The sequence below is a fragment of the Pantherophis guttatus genome, chromosome 2, assembly GCF_059756535.1.
Source record: "Pantherophis guttatus breed Tessera chromosome 2, ASM5975653v1, whole genome shotgun sequence".
Taxonomy (NCBI): Eukaryota; Metazoa; Chordata; class Lepidosauria; order Squamata; family Colubridae; genus Pantherophis; species Pantherophis guttatus.
This window is the reverse complement of record NC_142064.1, coordinates 91,564,411-91,591,020: the sequence shown is the minus strand read 5'-3', so window position 1 is coordinate 91,591,020 and position 26,610 is coordinate 91,564,411. Positions and strand designations below refer to the sequence as shown.

At 40.0% G+C, this 26,610-nt stretch overlaps 1 protein-coding gene across 2 annotated transcripts in view; it reads left to right on the top strand.

Moving 5' to 3' along the window:
• The first annotated feature begins 12,346 nt into the window (after positions 1 to 12,346).
• Positions 12,347 to 26,610, top strand: part of SLC44A1 (solute carrier family 44 member 1) — a 99,829-nt gene continuing 85,565 nt past the window's right edge. Inside the window, exon 1 of one of the 2 annotated variants that reach the window (XM_034410663.3) lies at positions 12,347 to 12,985. In XM_034410663.3, the coding sequence (XP_034266554.1) occupies positions 12,956 to 12,985 (30 nt within the window). In that variant the 5' untranslated portion in view covers positions 12,347 to 12,955. The remainder of the gene's footprint in view (positions 12,986 to 26,610) is intronic. The other variant, XM_034410662.3, reaches the window with a different exon arrangement.

Genomic DNA, 26,610 nt, shown 5'->3' with positions numbered 1-26,610 from the left:
TCAAATGATTCCGGTGCTTAAAAGTGATAAACAACTGAAAGTTTGGCAAACTGGACTTAATAAGTTTGTCTGGAACGACAAAAAGCCGAGAGTGAAATTGAAAATTATGCAAGATGTTCCAGAAAGAGGAGGCCTTAAACTTCCAAACCTACAGTTATATTATGATGCAGCAGCTTTAACTTTAACAAGTGATTGGTTTGGAAGTAAAAAGGCTGGAATATTGAATGCAGAAAGTTTTGATCTTGAATTTGGATGGCATGCTTACCTATTTTATGATGACAAAGTTGATAAAGTATTTAAAAGTCATATACTTAGAGACTCTTTGATGAGAGTTTGGAAGAAGCACCGACTCAAATGGGATTATAAAATACCGCTATGGCTGGATCTTGGTCATACCTTGTGGAATACAAATATAATGTCACTCGGGGGGTTTTTATACAAAGAGGTTCTTTTTACAGATGCGGGTAGATGGCAGCTGAAGACCTTGCAGACACTGTTGGACGAAGGGATTAATTTAACTTGGTTACAATATAATCAATTACAATTGAGATGGAAAGAGGACCAAAAAACTGGTATTATGTTGCATGAGGAAGAATTGGTTAGACATATAAGACAGAAAGGTCCAATGCATATTAAAAGGCTTTATAATGTTTTGCTAGAAAGGTATTCAGAAACGGAATTAGTTAAAGATTGTATGATTAAGTGGGCACAAAATTTTGAAGAACCAGTGATGTTGGAAACATGGGAAAAAATTTGGGTTCAGAATGTTAAATTTACACAGTCGCAGAATCTGAGGGAAAATTTTTATAAAATGTTTTATAGATGGCATTTAGATCCTAAAAAGCTGTCATGTATGTACCCTAATGTTCAGCCAAAATGTTGGAGATGCGAATGTTTGGATGCTACGTATTATCATGTTTGGTGGACCTGTAGGAAAGTTAAGGCTTTTTGGATAAAAATATGGTGGGTCATGCAGAATGTTTTGAAGAAAAAAATTCAATTTTCTCCACAATTGTTTTTATTGGGTATAGTTAAGGGTTTTACACGGGGTGAAATAAAATTAATATTGTATATGATAACAGCAGCAAGATTGTTGATAGGTAAATATTGGAAGAATGAAGCTTTGCCTACTATCGAGGAATGGACTTTGAAGATGGCCAGTTTTGCAGAGATGGCGAAGATTTCAGCATATTTAAAAGATTGTTCACAAGAGACTTATGAATGGGAATGGAAAAGGTGGATAGAATATGTTCAGAACAAATACCAAACTAGAAAGTACCAAATAGCTTTTATTTGAAAATAATGTATTAGAAATATCTTAATGTAAAGAGATAAAGAGGGAAGATAATATAGGGGGAGGGATGGGTTCAGGTATATATATCAGTATTATTAGTTATGAGTACATAATAGGGAAGTCTGGGGGGGGAGGGTTAGGGAGGGTTAGGGAGGATGGGAAGTTTGGGGAGGGAGGTGGGGGGGTGAAAAAAGGGGTGAAAATGTAATTGTAAAACTTTTGCAATAAAAAAAAAAAAAAGAATGCTTCAACCGATCCATCAATGGAGAGGCTGCTGTAAATCAATCAACACCCAAAAAAAAAAAAAAAAATACAACCAGAATGCAGCTTGGCTAAAGGAGGTGAAAATGAATAAAAATGAAGTTGAAATAACTAGTAATAACAACAGAAATGGTGGAGAAAAGAGCAAGGAATATATAAGAATATATATATACAGCAGTGGTGGGATTCAGCCAGTTCGCACAATTTCGGGAGAACCAGTTGTTAACTTTCTGAGCAGTTTGGAGAACTGGTTGTCGGAAGAAATCATTAGGGCAGAGAACCGGTTGTTAAATTATTTGAATCCCACCACTGCTATACAGGTAGTATATGTGTATGTATAGGTCTACATATGTATACTGTACATCAACTTACAACCACAGTCGAGGCCATAATTTCTGTTGCTAAGTGAAACATTTGTTAAGTGAATTTTGCTCCATTTTACGACCTTTCTTGCCACATTTGTTAAGTGAATCACTGCAGTGGTTAAGTTACTAACACGGTTGTTAAGTGGCTTTGACTTCCCCATTGACTTTGCTTGTCAGGTCGCAAAAGCTGATTATCTGACTCCAGGACATTGCAACTGTCGTAAATATGAGTGAGTTGCCAAGTGTCAAAATTTTGATCACATGATCATGGGGATGCTACAAATGTTAAGTGTGAAAAATTGTCATAAGTCATTTATTTCAGTGACATTGTAACTTTGAACAGTCACTAAATGAACTGTTTTAAGTCAAGGGCTACCCATGTAAGTATGTGTATGTATGTGTGTATCTCTCTCTCTCTCTCTCTCCCCTCCCTCTCTCTTGTTCTCAAATATAAGAATGAATTGTTGATATAACTTATCTGAGTACCTGGAACATTGGCTGTTTTTCTATGCACATATGCACTTTGTATATCCATTAGATCTATCTACATGGGTAGAATTTGGCTGGCTGGTTTTTAGTATCAAAGAATTCTTGCTTATAATCAGTAAACAGTGAAAGATCTTACTGGGACATAGCTAGCATAAAGGTTGTCTTATTCTTACTTGATTTTGCCTGATTTAGTTAAAAGAACCTAGCAAACATTGGGATACTTGAGTCCACTGTGTTTCACAAGGAATGGAATAGAATGGAATGGAATAGAATAGAATTCTTTATTGGCCAAGTGTGATTGGACACACAAGGAATTTGTCTTGGTGCATATGCTGTCGGAGTACATAAAAGAAAAGATTCATTCATCAAGAATCATAAGGTACAACACTTAATGATAGCCATAGGGAAACAGTCAATATAAATCTTAAGGATACCAGCAACAAGGTTACAGTTATACAATCATAAGTGAGAGGAGATGGGTGATAGGAACGATGAGATGATTAATAGTAATGCAGACTTAGTAACTAGTTTGACAGTGTTGAGGGAATTATTTGTTTAGCAGAGTGATGGCGTTCGGGGAAAAAAAATACAGCAGTGATGTATTGGATATCAGGTGTCGCCTTTTCATGCTCTCATGAAAAAAAATGCTCATTATAGCTTTAACTGAGCTAATTACATGATGTAGATCATGTACACTTTTCAGATCATTTACAGTAAGTCTGTGGGATGAGCAATGAATAAAGGTTGCCTGGGAATACTTGCTGTGCTCAGATCGCACCTTCTTATTTGGCCATACTTCAATAGCTATCATAGTCTCTAAGCATCTAAACTGCTGAGATCCAATCCCAAATTGAAGGAAAGCAGAAAAGACTTTGTTGGCTATGCCTATTACAAGTTGATCTCAAATTAAAATAAACCCAAGACATATGAATATTGTCATAGGATTTTATTTCTCTTTTCTTCTTTGTGCCATTATACAAAGTTCTTAAAGGCTTTAACAAACTTCCTTTGTATACCCAGTAGGAAAAAAAATTATCCAGGTCACTTTCTTGGTTTGTCATTTATATTTCTTTTTTAATTTTAAAACCTCAGCCAGACTTTTTGGTGGGGGGGGGGGTAGATCCAGTGAAATATTATTTTCTATCATTCTCTTGGCCTATCAGATGTAAATCCACATTCAATAGCATCTCTATCTTGTCAGATAAATTTCTTTTACATCCAACATTTCTTCAGTAACATCCTTTGGATCTAGTCCAGGGGTGTCAAACTTGCGTTGTCATGGCGGCATTATGTGACATATCAGGACTTTTTCCCTCTTGCTAAACTGGGCTTGGGCGTGGCACATCCAGCCCGCAAATTTGACAGCCCTGATCTAGTCCATCCATAGAGGCAGCAATCATTACTGACATTGTTGACAATGTCTGTACTTACTTTCTGATTCCATTCTTCAAAAATCTTCTTCAGTATTTTTATTGTCATAACCATCTTGCAGGCCTATATATCTTTCTTCTGCCTAAAATCTTGACTCCCCCTTGCTATCCAGTTTTTGAAATTATCAAATTATTTATCTATGCTGTGTCTTGTAAAATCCAAAGCAGGATCTATTTCTCATTTATTCTTTGTAATTAATTCCAAAATCTTATTGTAAGAATTTCAATATCCTAATTCTATCTGGACCTAGTCCAACCATAACTTTCTAAGATCAAAATCTTATTTAACTTTTTGCTACTTATTTCAGGTTGTTTAAATCCCTAGCAATAGCACTTAGATTTATATACCGGTTCATAGGGCTTTACTGCCCTTCCTAAGCAGTTTACAGGATCAGCATACTGTATGCTCCCAACAATTTGGGTCTTCATTTTACCGACCTTGGAAGGATGGAAAGCTGAGTCAACCTTGACTCAGGATCGAACTCCTGGCAATTGGCAGAGTTAGTGTGTAATACTGCATTCTAACCATTGTACCACCACAGCTCTTAAATTTATAATTAACGTTTTATTTTGTTCATGATTAAAGGCACACTCTCTTGATATTTCAAATTTGTCATTCTAAAAGTCTCTAATTGCTTAGAAATAGTTAATGGGAAATTTTCTAAAGTGATTAGAACATGAGTTTTGCAAATTTAGTTTTCTTTAAAAGTCTCCATTCAGTTGTGAGCAAAATGGATAATCCCATTGTTCCCTAGCACTAAAACCAGCAGAAAAGCACTCTTCTATGATCTTATGGGGAGCAGTCATCCGGAGCACATGTGGGCAATCTCCCTTCCTCTTCTTATCTGGAGAGATCCCAAGGGACTAGTCTACTCATTGGTTTATTGGTTTTTTGCTGTGGTCATTGGTTTTGCTTTCATAGCAAAGTGTTCACATTTCAAGGTGTTGGTCATCACCTTTAAAGTGCTCCATGGCATAGGGCCTAGCTATCTTCGAGACCGCCTGCTGCTACCGACGACCTCCCATCGACCCATGCGCTCCCACAGAGAGGGCCTCCTCGGGGTGCCATCAGCCAAACAGTGCAGGCTGGTGACCCCCAGGGGGAGGGCCTTCTCTGTGGGGGCACCTACCCTCTGGAATCAGCTGCCCCCAGAGATAAGGAGAATCCAAGACCTCAGTGCCTTCCACCGTGCCCTTAAAACCCATTTTTTTCAGCAAGCCGGGCTGGCTTAAGAAGAAATTTTTAAATGTTTTAATTGGTAGTGATTTTAATTGTTGGGCCAAATTTTTATATATTTTAATTGTTTTTTTAATATTTGTATTGCATGTTTTTAATTCTGGCTGTACACCGCCCTGAGTCCTCAGGGAGAAGGGCGGTATAGAAATTGGAAATTAAATTAAATTAAATTAAATTAAATTAAATTAAATAGAACCATCTTCAATTCACCATAACTTCCCTTGAAGCCATAAATTGACAATATTTTGGATATATAAGCCTATACAACATTATCCTCCCTCATAATTTGCTCAAAGAAATATTAGTACATTCTATATCTTTGTGGACGGTCCTTTCCTAGAAAATAAAAAGCACTTTTTATATAATTTTTCTGAAGCTCCCACAAGGGATTTATAACTTGTTGCTTTAATAATCCCCTCAACACTATCAAACCAGTTACTAAGAATGCATTACTATTAATCTTCTCATCGTTCCTATCACCCATCTCCTCCCACTTATGACTGTAACCTTGTTGCTGGTATCCTTAAGATTTATATTGACTGTATCCCTATGACTATCATTAACCTTATGATTCTTGATGAATGTATCTTTTCTTTTATGTACACCGAGAGCGTATGCACCAAGACAAATTCCTTGTGTGTCCAATCACACTTTAGTCTATTCTATTCTAATCTATTCTTGACACCATTTTCCCATTCATAATATAGACTACAGATAGTCCTGACTTACAACAGTTCATTTAGTGACTGTTCAGGTTTACACTGAGAAAATCGACTTATGACCATTTTTCAGTTACAACCTTTGCAGCAGCCACATTTATTTATTTATTTATTTATTTATTTATTTATTTATTTGTTTGTTTGTTTGTTTGTTTCAATTTGTATACCGCCCTTCTCCAACAGGACTCAGGGCGGTGAACAGCCAGAATAAAAACAGAACATACAAAATTTAAAAACAATTTAAAATAATTAAATATTTTTGGCCGCAGTTTAAAACAAACCCAATTTAAAATCAATTAAATTTAACCCAAAACTATGGGATCAAGCCAGCCCGGCTACTTGATCATGTGATCAAAATTCAGATGCTTGGCAACTGGCAATTCAAATGCTTGGCAACTGGTTCATATTTATGATCATTGCTGTGTCCCAAGGTCATGTGATTATCTTTTGCGACCTTCTGACAAGCAAAGTCAATGGGGGAGCCAGTTTCACTTAACAACTGTTACTAACTTATCAACTGCAGTGATTCACTTAACAACTGAGGCAAGAAAGATTGTAAAATGGGGCAAAACTCACTTAACAAATATCTCACTCAATAACAAATTTTGCGCTCAATTGTGGTCGTAAGTCGAGGACTACCCATACTAGCTGTAACCACATATAAACCATTGTGTCACCCACTTTTTGAACACTCTCCTGCAATTTTGGTAAAAATCTATATTTGGTGCAACTTTTGGTAATAGGAATGCTCTGTATCCCTCTTCGTATTTTTGACTGTCAGGATATAAGTAGAACACAGAAACAATATTCTTTCAAAACAGCATAATGTATTAACCAGTGCAAATATTTAGAAAGCCAAGCATGGAGAAATGCTCTTGGGCCAATATTGCCATGCCTGAAGTCATAATGTTCTGAAACAGTCCAGCTTTGTTTACATTTTGACATATTCCATTGGTGAAATCTTGGCCTGACAAGTTGAGGTCAAATCCTTTGCTGAAAAGCCTTGAGCCATCCGGATTTATTAAGTATCCTTGATTGTAAAATTGACTTTGGAGGTAGAGCGCTAGGTGAATTATTACATTAAGAACTGATTCTAATTATATTGTAAAACTGAGTTATGCCATTTTTATTTGGATTTAATCCATGAGCTGCTTAACTAACTCTTAATATGATTACATATCTGAACATTAAACTGGTTTCCATTGTTTGAAAAGCAATGCACTCCTTTTTTTAAAAAAAAAAATGTAAATGAGAGATTTAGGGAGAATTATCCATTTAAAATAAGCCAGTTTGTGTTATGTACTTATGTAACAAATCTGACGGCCTTCTTCAGGTTCTCATTTAGGATATAGCCGCAAATACTGTATGTGAGAAAGCTTTTTTCCCTTGGCTTTCCACCCACTGTTTCCCATTTGTCTTCTTCCTTCTAGATTAAAAATAGGTGGGCAGTGGTTGAAGACATAGGAGGAAGGTATTTTCTCCCTCCTACTCTGCACAATACTGATCAAACTTAAAGCATGGAAGGCTACCATCCTTCTAAGTGTTGGTCTCATTGGTTTCTTAATATATCACACCAAATAATTTATCTGAATTGTTTTTTTGTTAGGAAACAACCCCCCCCCTCAAACAAATGAATTTGGTTTGTTTAGGTTGATATGAGTAGGAAAAGCAAAAGTAAGGAGGCAATAGCGGAAGCAGAATGCTCCATCCCATATTTGGGTAGACCAGGTTGCCCTGATAGACCAGTCTCACCGGAAAAAAACACAAAACACTTAAGGAGGCAATATTTTCAAGCATGTTAATATATGCTTGAAATAAGTGTTTTCAAGCACATTTCATAAAGCGAGAGTGAGAACTGCCTTCTCTTGCCTCCCATGCAGAAGGCAAGGCACTTTGCTTACCTTAAATTTACCATGTTATTTGCAATGCAAGCAGGTACGTTTTTTTAAAAAAACGTCAGAACTTGTTTTTCTAGCAATTTTGCAACAAGGTGCTAGAGCTAATTCTGTGGAAGTGAAGCGATTTGCTGTTAGCACCAAAGGCTTTTTTTTCCCTCTGTGATTCATCCATCACATGCAAATCTGTTCTATTTAAGATGACTGTGAACTGAACCAATTGTCTTATCATCTGGTATTCCTATCCAGTACTTCCAACTAGCCCCGTATTTATAGAATGGCTATAATGATAACCAATCTGGTTCTGAATACTGTATGCCTATTGCTGGTAGGTTTGGTTGTGCTGCCTTAAAACAAGATGCACTGACTTGTATTCTAGACCGGCTGGACTTTCATCGGCCATTAAACACATTCTGAGTCATGCAAGTAGCAGACAGGAGGGATCTAGCTCTGCAGAAGCTGGAGGAGATCCAAGAGAAAAGGGAGTGTTGTTTTGCCTACTGTTGTGAATCCTACCGATGTCTTGAAAAATAGGGCTGGGTTGATTTAGTGTTCAAAGCTCATCTTTTCGGTGAGAACTGGAGCAGTATCCTGTCTTAGAAGCAGGCTTCCAGGCATTACCAGATGCTCTGCAAATGCTCTTTCTTTCACCCTAGCTGGGAATTTACAGGAGCCTTGAAGGTGATAGAACTACAGATTTGACTTCATTATTTTATGAATATGAAATCCCAGCATGGGAACGAAGCGAGATTTAAAGCTGCAGTCATAAATATATTTACTAAGGAAAAAGCCCCAGGAAATACAGGGGAACTCATTTTTGAGAAAATATGCACAGTCGTAAGTCTTCTGACTGTCATGAACGCTCTTCCTCACAGCACTCTTTAAGGTAGCTTCCCTAAAGCCAAATGGAAAGAATACAGCAATCTTCTAATGATGTGTGGTTTGACAGCCCCTGAATTAATGTTGATTGATTTATTTGTTTGCAAATTTTACATGGCAGCCAATATTATATAAAACTACCCTAGGCAGCTTACAAATACATCATAAAAATACAGGATTAAGACTCTTAACACATCACCAGTGCTACTATATTGCCCTTTCAAGAAAAACACCAAACAATGCTAGGCTCCCCTCCCCTCCTGTCCAGTGTCTGAGGGAAAAGCCAGGCCTCAACAACCTTCCAGCTGAAACAGCCAGAAGGGTAGGTAGCCTTTATTTTGAGAATTTAATTGCCCTAAAAATGCAGATCAGGGGGATCTTCTAAGTAGAACAAATGGCTATTATTGGAGTTCACATTTGTATGCGGCAACCATTGGCTGAGTATATAAATTGACCACTAGAAGCAAGAAATACAGAAACAGAGCTTAACAGGCTGTTTACTTTGGTGTGAAGACTGAAAGAAGGCCATGAATCATCCTGGCTTATTCCAAGGTTAACCTCCAACTTCATATCAAAAATGTTTGCAACTTCTGCTGACATAAGGAGCTTTGAGGTCATTTCCAGCACTTTATTTCATTCTGGTAACGCCTCCACTCCACCAGTCACTTATCTTCATGGCCATTTTGTCTTGGACTGCTGCCTCCGTCCCATCCCTCCCCCAAAAGAAACTTCTCACATAAAGACTGAGTGCACTTTGCTTTACAAAGCATGCCTCAGGCCTTCTGTCAGCCCCTTGTGTATATGAAAACGCTGATGTTTTGGAACACAACACACAATGGTTCCTATACAGGTGAGGCACTGGTCTGCTAGCACTGAATAGTTCAAGACTTTCAGCTGCCATACACAGGTAATATAGTGGCTCCTTTCACTTGCATGTTAGTCATGCAGAGAACCATCCCAGTAAGTGCCAAAGAAGTAGCGCAACAGTGCCATATTTTCTGCTTTAATGCCGTATTTGGCCAGAGGTTTACCAGTCTTACAAAAAAGTGATGGATTGGTAAAAAGGTTTGCTATACTTCCTGTCATTTGGGCTTTCTGATCAATAGGCCTATGTTCAAAAATCATGACACGTTACTGGTATGTAGCACCTCTGCATAGCTTATTTGTTGCTTGGACATCATGAAAGGTAATTATAACTTGCTTATTTATTTATTTATTAAATTTATTGGCCGCCCATCTTACCTCAGGGTAACTCTGTTATATCCCATAGACCCACCCATACTAACCGAAGTCTACCACAACAAGGTTGTACTGCTGCCACCAGCAATGCCATCAAAGGAGGCATTCCACACTCAACCTTTCTCCTCCCCCTGTATGGATAAATCTTCTATTCTGCTTTGTTGCCAAAGCAGAGTTGAAAATGTGATCAGCACTTCTTTTAAGATATTATAATGTAAACTGGCTCCTCCACTGGATAATAGCATTTTAGTGCTATCCAGAAGAACTCGGCTTTCCTTGTCTAAAAGATTTGCTTTATTTGCTTTTTTGTAACGTGCCTCTTTGTTAGACTGATATTCTCATGGTTTTCATCACTTCTTCCTTCTCCCAGTTCAGCTCTTTCCCTTTCATTTTGACCCTGTACAGTTCAGGTTATTTATCCAACTCATTTTCCCTCCATAAAGGAAAATACCTTTTAAGCTCTTAACCGGAGATAAATAACATGTTTTTCTTATCACTGTTATCTTTAAAAAATCTTTAAGGATCTTCATATTTATTTCATTTTTGTGAGGGCCACAGTCTCAAGATGATTTTCTTAGAAAGTTTAGTCCAAAAGTTACTATTTCTCATCCATGCATTTTTCCCACTGTATGAAGCTTTTTTTTTTTTTTTTAATAAAAAAAAGTTTCTGCTATCCATCAGCAAGAAAGCTGCCTCCATACTGGAGAAAATTATTTTTGAATGAACTAATGCAGCATGTGTCTTAGCCCAAACCACAAATCTTTTGAAGTTGAATTTTGCAAACTATGTAGTATTGACTTGAAAAAACTGGTTGGAATAACATGTAGGATTCTCACAGAAATGGCATAATCTGTGCATAAAAGGGAAAGTGGAATGAAAGTTTAGGAGCGTGATGTACAGTATTTCTCTTCTCAATTCTTTTGGACTTCAATCCTTATCCTTTGTAACCACTGACAAAGAAATGCAGGATTTGTAGTCCAAACATCTGGATAACACCAGGCTGCCTACTTACATTTTAAATACCTATGCCATAGTATTAAAAGCCCAGATTTTGGTGCTGAAAAGAATTTATTCTTTAAACATTTTGTGTTTACTTGGGTGACCTTCCTATTCATTTCTGAGCTATTTCTAACAGGCTGTTCTGAACCTTTATTAGTTGCTATATGGAACTTAGCATTTCTCTAAAATATTCCAGTTTTGAGGAAACTTGATTATATGAAAAAGCAGAAAAAGGAAATGAAAAGGAGAAATATAATTCTACTGTTACAAAGCATTCATTGTACAGCAGTATAATTGTAAAAAAGTGACAAATACTGATGCCAACATATCTGAGAACAGGTCTGAGAGATGTTAATTCAGGGGTGAAAACTCATCTCTGACTGTTGCTGAGCTACAACTCCCATTATACCCTGCTATTGTACAACCACTGGAGGACTATAGGTTCCACAGCACTGTTCCAGTTGCTCATCTATGGTAATATATGTATTCAGAAAAAAATACTACTTTATTCATATTGGGTTATTCATAATATCTATCATCTATCTATCTATCTATCTATCTATCTATCTATCTATCTATCTATCTATCTATCTATCTATCTCTACCTACCTGCCTGATTGTAGCAATCATGTTCTTTCCTTTTTTGAATCCTGTCTTTCCGGAACTGTTTGTTTTTCAGGAAATCTTTACACAATTCTTATTGCAACTGAATTGTGCATGAAAATGAAATGCATACATGTTCTTCCCATTTATGCTTTACTTCATTTCTATCTCACCCTATTGGTCTGTCAGTCACATACTAGACATAATCTCCATAGGAGAGGCTCTATCATCTTGCTATACATTCAATCCTTTTCTTGGCAATAATCTTTTATTTAATCATATTAATAATAGCTTATCTTTATTTTATTGTAAATTCGTTGTTGTGAGCCATCCAATCATCTAGAGTCAGGCATGCAAGTTTAATCCTCATCGTCATCCTCTTCTTCTTAACCAGAACAATCTTTCCAAAATGAAAAGAAACATGTAAAATACATGTACATGTAAAATACCTACTGTTTTAATTTACCAGAAACAGTAACTCTGTCTCCTTTCCAAACCTGGTCACTGGACGAATTGCCGTATTTTGCTATAAGGTGTGTACGTGCAGCTATTCATGCTTGTTCGGTTATTCTGCAGCTTTTCCGAGTAGCAACAAAGGGTGATATAAAGGTCATCATATGATCAAAACATACAGATCTTTATGAAGGACAGGAAAAGGAAAGTGCCCAAGGTCACTGGGAGATTTAAACGAATAACAACGGTCAACAGAACAAACCCTGGCTATCTACTCAGAAGTAAATCCTATTGATTTGCCTGTGATTAAGTCGTTGATAAACGGAGACACGGTTGCAGTTTAAATAATTAAACTTTCTAAGTTTATGCGCTAATTACTTCGCCCTAACCTTCTCCACAACGGAGAGGTAAGAAGGGGAAGCACAAAAGAGAGGTACTACCAGCGAAATACAAACCGGAAGCGAGTCGGGCTCTTTTAAAGAGGGGGACAGTAGCAGGGAAGGTTTCCCTGACGGAGGTGCCAGCGAGTCCTTCGCCTGAACCGCAGTAATTTCAGCGGGAAGGTCGGCGTCGGTCCTGGCGCTCCTCCTAATTCAGCTCGACCGTCTCCCGCGACGCCGGCAGCGTCGTTCCGGGTTTGTTTCTAGGTCGCGCGGCAGCCTGGTTGGTGGAGCCCGAGCGAAGCGAAATCTCAGCGAGCCGGCTGCCTGCTGGGGGGAGGGGGAAGGGGGGCTCCTCCTCCTCCTCCTCTCCTTCCCCCGCCCCATCCCTAGCCCCGCCCTCGGAGGCGCCGCGCGGCGCTGCCGTTGGGATGCGGGTGGAGGGGTGAGGGACGAGGAGCCGTCGCCGCTGCCGTCGTCTCAGAGAAAGGGGGTTGAGGCGCCGCTGCGGACTCGGAGCGGCGGTTTGAGCTCACGAGCGGCCCCTCCGGCGGCGCAAGCAGACCTTCCTCGTCCCCCTCCCTTCCCTTCCCTTCCTTCCTTCCCTCCGTCGCCTCGCTGCCGCCGTTGCCCTGGGGCCGGGCGGGCAACCGGGAGACCGCGGCGCTTGGATGCCTGGAGCTCGCGGCAGAGACCTAGCCCCGAGCCCGCCATGGGCTGCTGCGGGAGCGCCGCCTCGCAGGTAAGCGCGGGAGAGAGGCTCTCATGACAGACACCCCCCCCCCATCACAGCCCTGGCATCCTGTTTTTTTTTTCCAGTCGGGGCTTCTCCCCCCCCCCGGCGTTTCTGTCCTCTTGGGGGGGGGCTCGTTTATCTCCCGACCGAGTCTGCCCCCCCTCCCCCTTGGCTGGTTTTGTTTATCCGGATTTCTCTCTTTTCTTACCCGCCTTCCGACGGGCTGCCAGTAACTTATTGCGACCTAAAACTAAATTGTTTTGGAAAAAGTGCCCCGGACTTCCTGAATCGCCACCCCCCCCTCCCTTCTTTATCTGCTCTCCTTTCACGTTTGGTTCTCTCCTCTGAGCCGCTTCTCGGGGTTGCAAATCTGGAATCGAGCACAAGATAATGAGTCGGATTGCTACCACCGCGGCTACTACCTTCGTTTTGTTTGATAAAGGTAGGCTCTGCTTGAGCTAGAAAACGGTGTGACACATATTAAAGAAAACGCTAGGAAAGCATTTGTCCCGCAGAGCCTTTGGGGTTCTTTTTTTCTTTCTTTCTCATAAACATTTTTTTTAAATAATTAGTAAGAGAAAGATGACAGCTGTCTGATTTCTTCAGCATCCTCCCCGTCTTCCGGTGTTGGCTTTTGGTATCCTTGTCTCTGCTCAGTTCTTTGTCCTTCATTGAACCAGAATCTGAACTTTTACTGGCCTGTTGCTCGCTTTTTCCACATTTGGTTTTCCTCTGGGTGTGGAATGTCTTAGAACATCTTTTGCTCCGTGGAAAGCCTCTGGTTTGGAATGCCTTATTTTGAATATGCTTCTGGATATTAAGAGTATCTTTTGTTTCTTCCTCCTTTCCAATCTTCTGCTCCTAGTTTGCTTTTTACATTATTGTTTAATAATGACCTAATATTTGATTTGGGTATCATTTCTGCAAGTCTTAAAAATTCATAACTATCTTTTCTTTAATTTGGGCAAATCTACTTCCAAATCTGTGTCTCATCGATATCCTACAATTCCTTTAAGTTCAATATGTTTGGTATGATATGACCATTTTATCTTTGCAAAAGTGTGATCAGTAGGTTACAGCTGTAACCCAGTGAGGATTACCTACATCCAGATAAAATATTGCAGTTCCTGTATCATATTGCTTTCTTCCAATATCCAGTTGTCTTGTCTTTTATGTGCTCTTAAGATCCCGGGAATGGCTATCATAATAATCTCTCTGTGTATAATTTTTGTAATAGTTATCTGCACAGAATAAGGATAGAAGTCATAACACATTGATTTGATTCATTTGTGTGTTGTTGGGGGTGCATTCATAGTTTTATTTTGATTCAGTATGAGGATGGAATTTGTTGAAATTGAACATTCGAAGCCCTCAATCACTAACATTTTCTTGCTGGAAGAGGAATTGCTCTAACTTCAAAATACTGAAAACTGTCCATTTTGTGTTCAAAACACTTTCTCACTCATCAGGATGGTTATGAAATGTAACATTAGAAAAAGTTCAAAACAAATATTTTACACGCACCTATTCTTAATTTGTATTAATATTTATGGGCACAAGTTGTTAGAAATGCACTAAAAACCTTTCCAGGAGAAGTAATCTCAAGTGAAATAATTATCTTTGCAGGTATGTTCTCTTGAGTTTTCCAGGCATTTTTGTAGTTTTACACAATGTTTTACTGAACTATGGGAAATTTTCTTTCTCCAATGATAGGCATAGTTAATTAGTTCCAGACTACCGTACTTTCTCTGTTTTTCTGTGCCTGTCTAAATAAAAAGCAGTTTGTCAGTGTTCTATCTCTCCCACTATCATTTTCCATTTATGGCTGTAGAGGGTGGCAGTAGAGAGAAACTTCAATCAAAACATGGAACTGGTAGTTTATTACATAATAACACTTCATATATTTGGGTGTGGTTGGAAACTATATGTACCGTAGTAGATATTCCACATTCCAAATTTTGTGGTTTTAAACATATAATGAACCAGCATTGTGATGACTACTGTGTCTTATTCGAATGGAGGTATGTGAGGGAGAGAAATCAGATCATCTCTGAAGATGAAGTCAAGCTATTGTGGTAGATCATAAAGTACTCTATTCCTTCTTGCTAATTTAAACTTTTTGTTTTAATAGATGAACAAATGAGAACTAGTCAGTAATTTTTGAGCTTGGTATCAAACGTACTTGTCTTTTATTTCTTCTTTGTCAAAATGCCTGTTGAAGTATTTTGGCCTTTCTTTTGTTATCATTTGATTTTTCCGAAACGAACTGCTTGTATTAGTGTCCATTACATAGTGTTCATGTACTTCAATAATGAGATTGTGCATTCTGTAGTTTTGGATTTTGCAGTTCTTTAAATAGTCATGCCATGTGGCAGCAGTAGATAATGAGCCATTAGATGGGGGTGGGGTGGGGTTGTTCACCTCCAATAACTATGTTCTGAGATGACTGAAAAACAGCAATGGCTTAATCAGCTTTAACAAATTCTTGATGGGTGTTGATTTAAAGCATAGCATCAATTCTTCAGACTTGTATTATCTTTTCTACCCCCCCCCCCCCCAATTCTTTACCTCCTTACCAGCTTATCAACACATTGGATTTTCTTTTCTTGTGGAGCTTTCACTTCAGGTTGAATTGGTTCTCTGTCTTTTGACCTATTTGCCAGTGTCACTTCTGTCAAATTGCTAGATTTTTCTTACTTAGACCACCACCATTGTAAAGAAAAACAGTGATCTATTCCGTGCATTCACTAATAATAACTGCATCCAGTTCAATCTTTGTGCTTAATACAAAGCTTTCTGCAGGTAGTATATGCTACATCAATTCTTGAACCTTTTGTTCATATGTTCTGTCTCCAAATGATTGTTTTTCTTTATGCTTCACTCCTTCAGTGTTCCATATATATTAATCTTGAATATAAAGAGCATAAAGGACTTTTCAAAATATCCTGATTTATATTTAAATATTTAAACTATTATCTACATATGAATTTAATGACTGCTGGGAAATTGTTGGAAAAATTGCCAATGCATTTAGAATCATCTGTTTACGTAAAGCATTTTAATAATTATCTCAACATACTGTTTTTATCTCTGTTTTTTCCTAATACTTTAAACTCTATCCTGATATTTTTTAATCCAGCTTCATTTGAAATATTGTCTATCCTACTCAATTCATTCTGTGGAAATAGTTCAGTCAAGTTTTGATACTGCCATTTTATTTTTCTACTTTGCAAAATGTCAAATCTCATTTTAAGTTTCCATGGCTGGATTTTTTTTCCTATAGTTACATAATCTTTAACAGTTATTATAAATTAATAATAAATTTTATTATTTCATTTCACCTTGCAGCAACATATTTGTAATGACTAAAATGAAAGGGAAGGTTCAAGCCTGTCTGAAAACAACAGTCTTCACTCTCACAGTATGTTTGTTAGGTGAAAAACCCAATGTATAAATGAATTAATTTAGCCACTGAAGAAAATCATACGTTGAAATCCTTGAAGGGGTAAGATATAGCCATAAATCTTATTCTTATTCCCTGATGAACAGGTACTTGTTTGCTTTCTGGAGAAATTTTGTATGGTACAAAATGATATGAAACAGGAAATTCAGGAGTCCCTAACTTTGTAGGCCCCATGAGAACATTTGAATACTGAGTGCCTGATACTTCATCAAAATTGCAATTCAAATGTCACCAATCACCCACAATACCAACATATTGAAGGGCAAACAATCAACTGAGCAGCACTCTTCAGTTTATTTGTTAAGAATACGGTATTTCTGAGACACAGAGGCATTGATAGCATTATAGTACAGGCCATGCTTGAAGCTTCCATGTTTTGCAACATGGAAGTTTGGCATTTGTTGCAGTTGTTCTGGTTGCTTTTTAATTGACTAAAAAATCAGGAAGGATGGAGAATTTAATCGTGCCAAGAAACATGTTTATAAATATATTGTCATACCCAAAAATCACATTGGAGACCCAGATAATAATTTATTATTATTGCCTAACAATTGGGATACTATTTGATTTAAGTTAACTAATTTAAGAGAGTTTGGTGTAGTGGTTACATCCCTAGGCTAAAAACGGGGAGAGTATGAGTTCTATTCCCGCCTCAGGCAGAAAGTCAGCTGGGTGACTTTGGGCCAGTCACTTTCTCTCAGGCCTAGGAAGGTGGCCATGGCAAACCATTTCTAAAGAACCTTGCCAAAGAAATTGCGGGGACTTTTCTAGGCAGTCTCTGAGAATCAGATACGATTAATTGGAAGCAAAAAAACCCCCAACTAAGTTAGGTCATTTAGAGCTTAAATTTATTTTTTTCTAGAAATCCCAACTATTTGTGTGTTTTAAATGTAAAAGTGGGGTGCATATGACACATACCTTAATAGTTGCACATTTTTCTAAAGTCCTTGACTGTGACATCTTTGCAGCATAGAGCTATTAGGAGCAGCGAAGAAATTATTTTATTATTTTAATATCTAAAGTTGTTTCCTGCAGAGAAAGACAGCATAAAGTTCTCATCTAATTTACAAATCAAATATTTTTTCTCAGTCTACTACCCTGGAAACTTCCTTTACTGGAGGGATTAGATACACAAGTGTGTGAGCATATACACAGTGTATATGTTTTGTTGTTTGGTTCTTATTTTTCTCTTTGCTACTAATCTATATTATTTAGTTTATTCTGCCAGCTATTTATTTGACTTCTGCCACTTAGGCATTTAGGACTAAAGATGGTGGAAACAGTGCAGTATGTGCAGGTCTAAGGATGCCATATATTAGTTGAAAGTGATGGCAAAAATTGCCTCATGGTACAAATGGAAACGTATGTTTGACTTAGGCCATTTTTCTGGCAGCTAAAAAAAAAAGAGTATTGTTGTCTTAAGTGGGAAGGGCAATATACAGAATGTATTATATAAACCATAGCTATCCAGGATACATGGCTAGCAGTAAGATAATTGAATTTGTTATTTTCAGAAGTAAAATTTTCATGGAAAGCTTATGAAATGTCTGGATTTCCAACAGAAAGTATGCATATTTGTTGGTTTGCTTATTCCTTTTCCATTTTTGCTAGCAAGTTGCAGGATCCAATTTTTGATTCCGAATTTGGAAATAAAACTGAACATGCAGAATTAATACTATAATAGCTGTATATCAATGCTGCTTCTGTAGGCTATTATCAGCAAGTATATCAGCCATACAATACAGCATATGTCTGGCTATTTTATAAATCAGTAAGGATTTCTGGTGCCTAATTATTTAACAATGATTATAGCAAATGACCCCATCTATCATTATATTATAAGTGGAAAAGGCTTGAGGTAAACAAAATGTAGTTGCTTTTTGTGTGATCAATGAATTTTGCTCAGAAAATGAATGCTGCATTTCAGAATTCTTAAACTGAATATAGAATCAGTGAATAATTCTTGATATTTTAAAGTAAAACACAGATCCCGTGTAGTGAAACGAAAGATCTCCTTGAATGTTGTTCAAGCTTTTTAGAGAAAAGATTGGATATAAATCTAATGAATAAATAGTGTTTCTAAAGTCTACTCATAATTAATCTAAACAATGAATCTACAAAGGGTATTCAAAATTATAGAAATATAATGTATTACTTCTGAAAATGTTGTACTGTTTCAAAAGCTAATAGGATTTAATATAGTTTTCTCATCCAATTTTCCTGAGAGATCTAGATTTATATTACGTATATTTATATTTACAATACATTTTTTTTCAGGTAAGCAGTTTGCCAACTTGTTATTTTTCTCCTATACTATGGTTATCATAGAATTATAGGATTAGAAAAGACTTTGGAGATCTTCTAAACCAACTGTCTGTGTAGCGCAGGAATCTTGAAAATCTCTAGTGATGAAACGCCGATGATTTTAGTAGATCGGCTATTCTACTGATTAATAACTCTCACAGTTAGGAAATTCTTCCTTGTTTCAACTTTGGATCTCTTACTGTAAAGGTTTCACCCATTGATTCTTGATTCCAGTGTTCTGGAAAATAAATCTACCCCTCTGCCCTGTGACATCTGTTCATGTATTGGAAGACTGTTATCATGTGTCTCCTCAGCCTTAACTTCTTTGTGCTAAGCATACCTAGATCCTACAAATTGTTTTTTTCTGGGACTTAGCTTCCAAGACATTTACTATCTTTGTTGCTCTTCTCTGCCCTCTTTCAAGTTCCCCAGTGTCCTTTTTTGTATTAAGGAGACAAGAGCTGGATACCGTATTCAAAGTGTGCTCTGAACCAGTGCAGTCACAGAATGGTTTTATCATTTTCCAATATCTTGACATTGTAAATCACTAGGAGTTGCTTGGCTCTTATCTGATTCGTTTTTTATTTTTTTTAAAAAAATATTTATATCCCACTTATTATTATTATTATTATTATTATTATTATTATTATTATTATTATTTACAAATAACTCAAGGATATGAATATATCCAACATAACTTCCTCCTCATATTTTCCCCTCAACAACAACTCCATGATGTGGATTAGGCTGAGAGAGAGTGACTGGCCCAAGGCTGGCTTTCATGGTAAAAGCAGGACTTGAACTCATGATCTCTTGCTTTCTAGCCCAATGCCTTAAACACTGGACCAAACACAAATGGGGCTTTCAAAGATACGGCTGGTGGTCAAAATCTAAAATTGTATTTAAAAAGGTGTCAAAAATTGCCCCAACTACAAATGGAACTGGAAAATATTTCTTGAGGATAAGACAATAAAAGTCTATGCTGTATTAAAGTATTTTACAACATTCACAGCAGGAATATAATAAATTAAGAATGTATGTTGTAAATTCAAGTATAAATTTTCATATTAATATGCAGTTTTTAAATATGTGAGCCCCCCCCCCTTTATATAAGTAAGATTTAAAGCCACATAAAACAGGGGAGCCATCAGAGCCAATAAGGTTTCCTTTCTGGATCCTTGTTATCAAAATACAAAGATGAATCTAATTCTGATAACTGTGAGACTGGACTTTAACACACTGCAACAGAGCAAAACACAGGAATTTGCTTTATTGTCCATTTATTTGAAATGGCCCTCCCCTCCTTATGTGAAAGGAGAGATATGAATGGTTTTAACTTCTAATAGCCATGACATAAAAATAGTAGAAGACATTAATAGAAATCATAGTCCACTTGAGTGGATGGCTATCTTAAAGTTAAATAATAACTTTAAATATGTAAAATACTTAACCCAGTCAGAGCACTTTTTCTAAAACACTATACTAAGCAAGTCATTATAGGTTCAGATTGTTGTCTTTTTTCATAGTATTATTTACAACCTCCTAGCCTTAAGTGGTAGTTTTTATTCATTATTAAACATGTTGATGGACTGTGTATGTTTCTCCATATGAAACCTACCCCAGATTTATATTTCCTTTACTTATAAATTACTTCTATAGTGTAATCCATGTTTTCTAAATTAGAAAGATGGATTCCTTTTGTAAATTAATCCAGTAAATCTATGGGACTACTTAGGGTGATATTTAATCCTTAGTTTTTAGAGAAAATTAAATAATTTGCAAATACAGAACATGTAGAAAATAACATTGTTTTATAAATTTTTACTGACTGCTAAAATTGTTCTTGAAATAATCCAGAAACATGAAAATGCACTATAAATAAAGCACATAAACTGATATGTTTTCCTGACTCGCTGCTCCGACAATCCTACTCATCGGTTCTTCTCTTCTGATTGGTTCCACTGAGTGCTCATTATTTTTTCTCTGCAGTCCTAGTCCCGCCCACTCTGCTTCAGACTGTCAGTCTTTTTCACTCAGTGGAGTGGATCAGACCTGAGTGCTTTGTTTGGATAGCCTACTATTGGAATTTTGCTAGATTTCTAAAATTTGATCACCTCTGTTGTTAATTTGGTTATTTTTATTAAAATTGTTATCGGAGGGCTGCGTGCCGTGGGAGTCTTTACGATCAGTTTTGAGTGAGCTGCGGCTTTGGGTTGCGGCCGCGAGCCGCCGATCCGCCATTTTTATCTCCAGCGGCCAGCTGAAAGGCGCAATTTACCTTATTAAATTTGATGTGCCGCGGGTGAAGGAGCTGATTTCCTGGCGTGCCGGTACAACCGCCCTCACCCTCGCAGCTTCTCCAGGTAATTAGCGGCTCCAGGGTCCCTGCCCGTCAGAGGCATACCCTGACGTTGGGAGGCAGCTTCGCGGCAGTTGAGGGTTCCCGCCACTTTGACTGACAGCCCTGATAGTCGGCTGGGGGTAAGCAATTTATCCACCCATTTTGCTGCCTTTTGCTTGCCGGTCAAATTTCTGTTTGCGTTTCCCTGCAATTAAGCGGCGTATGCGACTCCGCTGAAGCAGTTGTCATTGCGCCCGCCATTTTTCTGGCGCCATTTCTTCGGATTGCCATTTTGGAGGAGCGTTTCAATTGATAGCTCGGCTTTGATCATTACCGAGCGTACAGCAAAGCGTGGCATTGCAGATTGAATTCCTGCATCCATCTGCCTCCCTGACTTCTATTACCTGGACGTCTGCTGTACTAAAGGGAAGATCCTTTACAATTTTATCATTTATCTGCTACTTACTTGGGCTGTTTGGTCAGCGTTATGGCGGACTCTGCTCTGTCATCCGACATTGAGCAAGATGTTTCCCCTCCTAGAGCCCCATCTCCCAAGCCCGCTGGGAAGAGAAAGGCTAAAACCAGGGGCATAGAAAGGGCAGGTTCCAAATCCTCGTATCACGCTAAAGGGGCCATGGATAAGGACGCCATTAGACGCCATAACGCCTTGGAGAGACAGTTTAATAAGGCTAAGGTTGCTAAGCAGAAGGAGTCTCTTCCTGTCTTAATTGTTGAGGACAATGCGGCTCAGTCGTCAGCGCCTCCTATGTCAAACCCTGAGGTGCCTAATATAGTGACTTGGCCACAGGGCGATATTATCCTTGTCCCTCAGGGCCACGATCTAGGAGGTATACAAGGGGACACCATGACTCCTTCTTCTCTATCTCCCCAGGCCCCAAATGTGGCTCCGGAGACCATTCTCACTCCTGCTGCGGGGGGCTTATGAGATGGAGGGGGCCTTAGTTCAGGTCAGACCCTGGACCTTCAATCAATTCTGTCCCAGGCCTTTGCCAGTATTTTCCAGGCCGGGCTGCAACAACAGGCCCTCGTGAACGCTACAGGGGGTACGTCTAGTGCACCTCCTGTTGCACCCAGGGTTCAGTCATCCTCTTCAAGTCAATCTTACTACCACTTGGAGGATTCAGTTCAAGAGGAGGATTTCCTCGAGGACTTTGAACTTTCCGACGATGAGAATATGTCAGAAAAACTGGCATTTCCAGGGTTTTTCAGACCTGCCCTCTTTAAATCACTCTTGCACAAGGCGAAGGTGGCTACCAACATGGGCAAAGTTCTTGATTCAGCTTCATCGTCACAGGATCAGTCCAACCCTAATGTGTCATTATTCAAGTTACCTCAGCCTGAGATTGACTTTGTACCTTGTCCGGATTTGTTTTCTCAGGTGATTCAACGACCATGGGAACGCCCAGGGTCTCTTTCTGGACCAACTGGACATGACAAAAGAATGTATTGTGCTGCTCCAGAATTAGACACTTTTTTGCAGTTGCCTTCTGTAGATGATCCTGTCTCAGGTCTCATTTCTTCTTCTGTTCTCGCTGGTGATGTAGGAGACGGTCTTAAGATGGAAGATAAACGTGCAGAGATGTCCTTAGGAAAACGCATCAGGCGGCTGCCTGGGCCATCCGTGCAGCGACTTCTGCCTCATTTTTTAACAGGGCATCACTAATCTGGCTTCGCCAGCTTCGAGACAGATTGCCTCCAGAAGAGGCCCAAATCCATCAGGATGTGACTAAGCTGATAGCAGCAGCTGAATACTCGGCCGATGCCTCGTTGGACGCTGCTAAGTTTGCATCCAGGGCATTTGCCTCCACTGTTGTTTCCCGTCGTCTCTTGTGGCTTCATCATTGGTGGGCCGACATGAAGTCAAAATGGAGGCTTACCATGGCTCCTTATAAAGGGTCGTCCCTCTTTGGGGCGGCTTTGGACCTGGTATTGGTGGAAAGACAGGATAAAAGAAAGGTGCTCTCCACATCATATAGGTGACTGGATCTTACACCCGGCCGCCCTTTCGGGCGGACCCAGGACCCAATGGGTCCTTCTTCCAGCGATCTTCCGGCCAGGGACAATACTCATCGTACGACCGTTCCACCTTCCGTGAACGAGGCAGGCGTCAGTCCAGTTTCAAATGACCTTTCCGAGGTACCGGATTTCGTTCCTTCCGCCGCGGCAAGTGATTCGCCATCCCCTCCTTCTATCGGCGGCAGGCTCCAGGTGTTTTACCACCAGTGGGACAACTCGTCCACGGACACCTGGATTCTCCACACTGTCACCAACGGCCTTACACTGGAATTCCCTTCCCTTCCCCCGAACCGTTTCATTCAGTGCCCCTTGTCGGACTCTCCTCAGAAGAGAAATCTCATGGATCTCGAAATCCAACACCTGTTGGACATAGAAGCCATCGAGCCGGTTCCACACGATCAGATTCGAACCGGATTCTATTCAATTTTGTTTCTTGTCCCCAAGGGCTCGGGGGGCTGGAGGGGAGTCCTCAACCTGAAACAGCTAAATCTTCACATCTTATATCGCTGCTTCAAGATGCATTCGCTCCGGTCCATTCTCGGCTGCATCCGGTGCGGGGATCTCATGCAATCCATCGTCATCAAGGAAGCCTACCTTCACGTGCCAATACACCCGCTTCACAGGCGCTTTCTACGGTTCGCTTACAACGAGCGCCATTTTCAATAAAAGGCCATGCCGTTTGGTCTCTCGTCGGCACCTCGGACGTTCACGAAGGTCTTGGCCTTAGCGGCTTCGTTGCGGGAACTCTTTGTCCGCATAGTTTGTTACCTGGACGATATTTTGCTTCTCTCGGCCTCCCTGGACCAGGCACACTGAGACAGACGGACGGTGCTTCATGTCTTACAGAGTCATGGCTTTGTTATCAATCTGGATAAAAGCCATCTTTCTCCAACTACATATATTCTCCACCTGGGGGCGATAATAGATTCGGAACACGGCCATGTATTTCTTTCTCCGGACTGACAATCCAGTATCAGGGACCTTGTGCGCCAAGTGCTATCTAAGGACTCTGTTCCAGTTCTCTTGCTGTCCCAGCTGTTGGGGAAGTTCATATCTTGCATACAGATCGTACCGTGGGCACGCCAACACTCCCGTCAACTTCAGTGGTTCTTGCTGCCTTTCCAACGGACAGGACGAGCAGAAGTGATTACCAAAGTTGTAGTTCCTCTTCGGGAGACGGAGTCTCTTCGTTTGTGGATATCTCCCACCCTTCAGTCCAGGACGTTTTTTCTCGAACCCCAGCGTGTCACACTTACCATGGATGCCAGCCTGTATGGCTGGGGCACCCATCTGGAGTCGCTTCTTGTGCAAGGAACTTGGTCCCCTCTGGAACAACAACACAGTATCAACTGGTTGGAGCTCCCTGCAGTACGGTTGGCCTTGGCTCAGTTTCTCTCTCAGGTACACAACAAACAAGTTCTCGTTCTAACAGACAATATGGCCATAAAGGCCCATCTCAATCAGCAAGGGTGCACGCGGTCCAGGGAGATGATGGCGGAGACGGAGAGGTTGATGTCTTGGGTGGAACTGCATGTCCTCTCACTAAAAGCGGAGCACATATTGGGCAAGTCCAACGTTCAAGCGGACTACCTCAGCAGTGGCCACTTGGATCCATCGGAGTGGCAATTGAGTCCTAACCTGTTTCATGAGATTTCAGCCAGATTCCGCAGGCTCTGCAGCGTTATATTCAACGTACCTCATCATTTCGGAAAACGGAGGCTTTGCTCGTGTCCTTCTTGCCTTCCTCCATGGGACAGAAAGTCTCCTCTGCTACTGTAGGGCACTGGCTTAAAGCCTGTATTTCCAAAGCTTATGAGTTGCAAGGGGCTACTATCCCGGGTGGGATCTTACCACATTCAACATGGAGCGCTGCCACCTCGGCAGCCTGGGCTATTCAGGCCTCTATAGACGACATCTGTCGGGCGGCAACTTGGTCCTCCCTTTCCTCCTTTGTTCGACATTATCGTTTGGATGTTTTTGCTTCTGCCGATGCTTCTTTCGGCAGACGTGTTTTGCAATCTGTAATTTCCCCACATGCTCAGGGGATGGCTCCGGTTCCCTCCCAGGAGTCGTAAACTTGGGCATGTCCCACGAGTAGGATTGTCGGAGCAGAGAATCAGGAAAATGGACGTTGTCCTACCTGAACATCCCTTTTATGCTCGCTGCGACGACAATCCGGCCCGCCCGTCGGTCAGCCATCCCCAGCCATGGTCGGGTTTTTTTTCCTTTTCTCCCCTCTGCAGTATTGTTGGAGTTCGGAAGTATTATTCTTCAACTTATTTAGTCTTCGCCTATTCGAGATACTTCGTGAAAAAGACTGACAGTCTGAGGCAGAGTGGGCGGTACTAGGACTGCAGAGAAAAAATAATGAGCACTCAGTGGAACCAATCAGAAGAGAAGAACCCATGAGTAGGATTGTCGTCACAGCGAACATAAAAGGGACGTTCAGGTAGGACAACGTCCATTTTAATTGTATAGAAATTTATGTGTCTCTCCTCATTACTGTATTCATACATTGTCCTGGTCATAATTCTCTTTGAACTCAGTGAGACTGATTTCTGAACAATCAGTTCAAGGTTTTAAGAGATATGCGACATAAAGTGAAACACATATACCCAGACATTCATTTTCTCTTTTATCCACTCACTTGGAAACCCCCCCCCCAAAAAAAATACATGCTGAATAATAAATAAACATGGATGGGTTTGTGAGTTGTAGAAACTGATTTTATACATGCTTACCTAGAACTTTTTAAACGTTGTAGATATATTTTCCATTAATTACAAATTTTAGCATAGATCCCTAATAAAGAGATAATAAAGGGAGAGACAATTTGATCTAATGGTTAAGGCATCAAGTTAGAAAGCAGGAGACCGTGAGTTCAAGTTCTGCCTTAGTCATGAAAGCCAACTGGGTGACTTCAGACTAGTCACTGTTACTCAGCCCAACCCACCTCACAGGGTGGTTGTATGGAAAATAGTAGGAAGATTGATTGGACATGTATGCTGCCTTGAGTTAGGCAGGATATAAATAAAACAAAATAAGCATTTTTCATGTATTTACCTATTTTTCGGTGTATAAGATGCATTCCCCCCCAAAAGTGGGTGGAAATGTCTGTGCGTCTTATACAGCAAATGTTGCCAAAGCCCCACCTACCCACAGGCCCCCAACCTTTAGCTGTTTTCGGCCTCCTCATGCCCCGTTTACAGCCTGTTCCAGGCTGTGGGGATCACCACAGACCATCGCTGCCAATGGCTGCCTCCACGCGGCACGTTTTTGGCCTACACACGCCCCATTTTTGGCCTCTGTGCCTTGCATTTTCGGCTGGTTCCAGGCGGTGGGGATCAGCGGCAGCGATCCCCACCGCCTGGAACTGGCCAAAAATGTAACATGTAAAGGCCCAAAACGGGGCATGCTAAGGCCAAAAATGCAATGCGTGATGCGTGGAGGCCAAAAACATGGACGCCGAAAATACGATGCACGGAG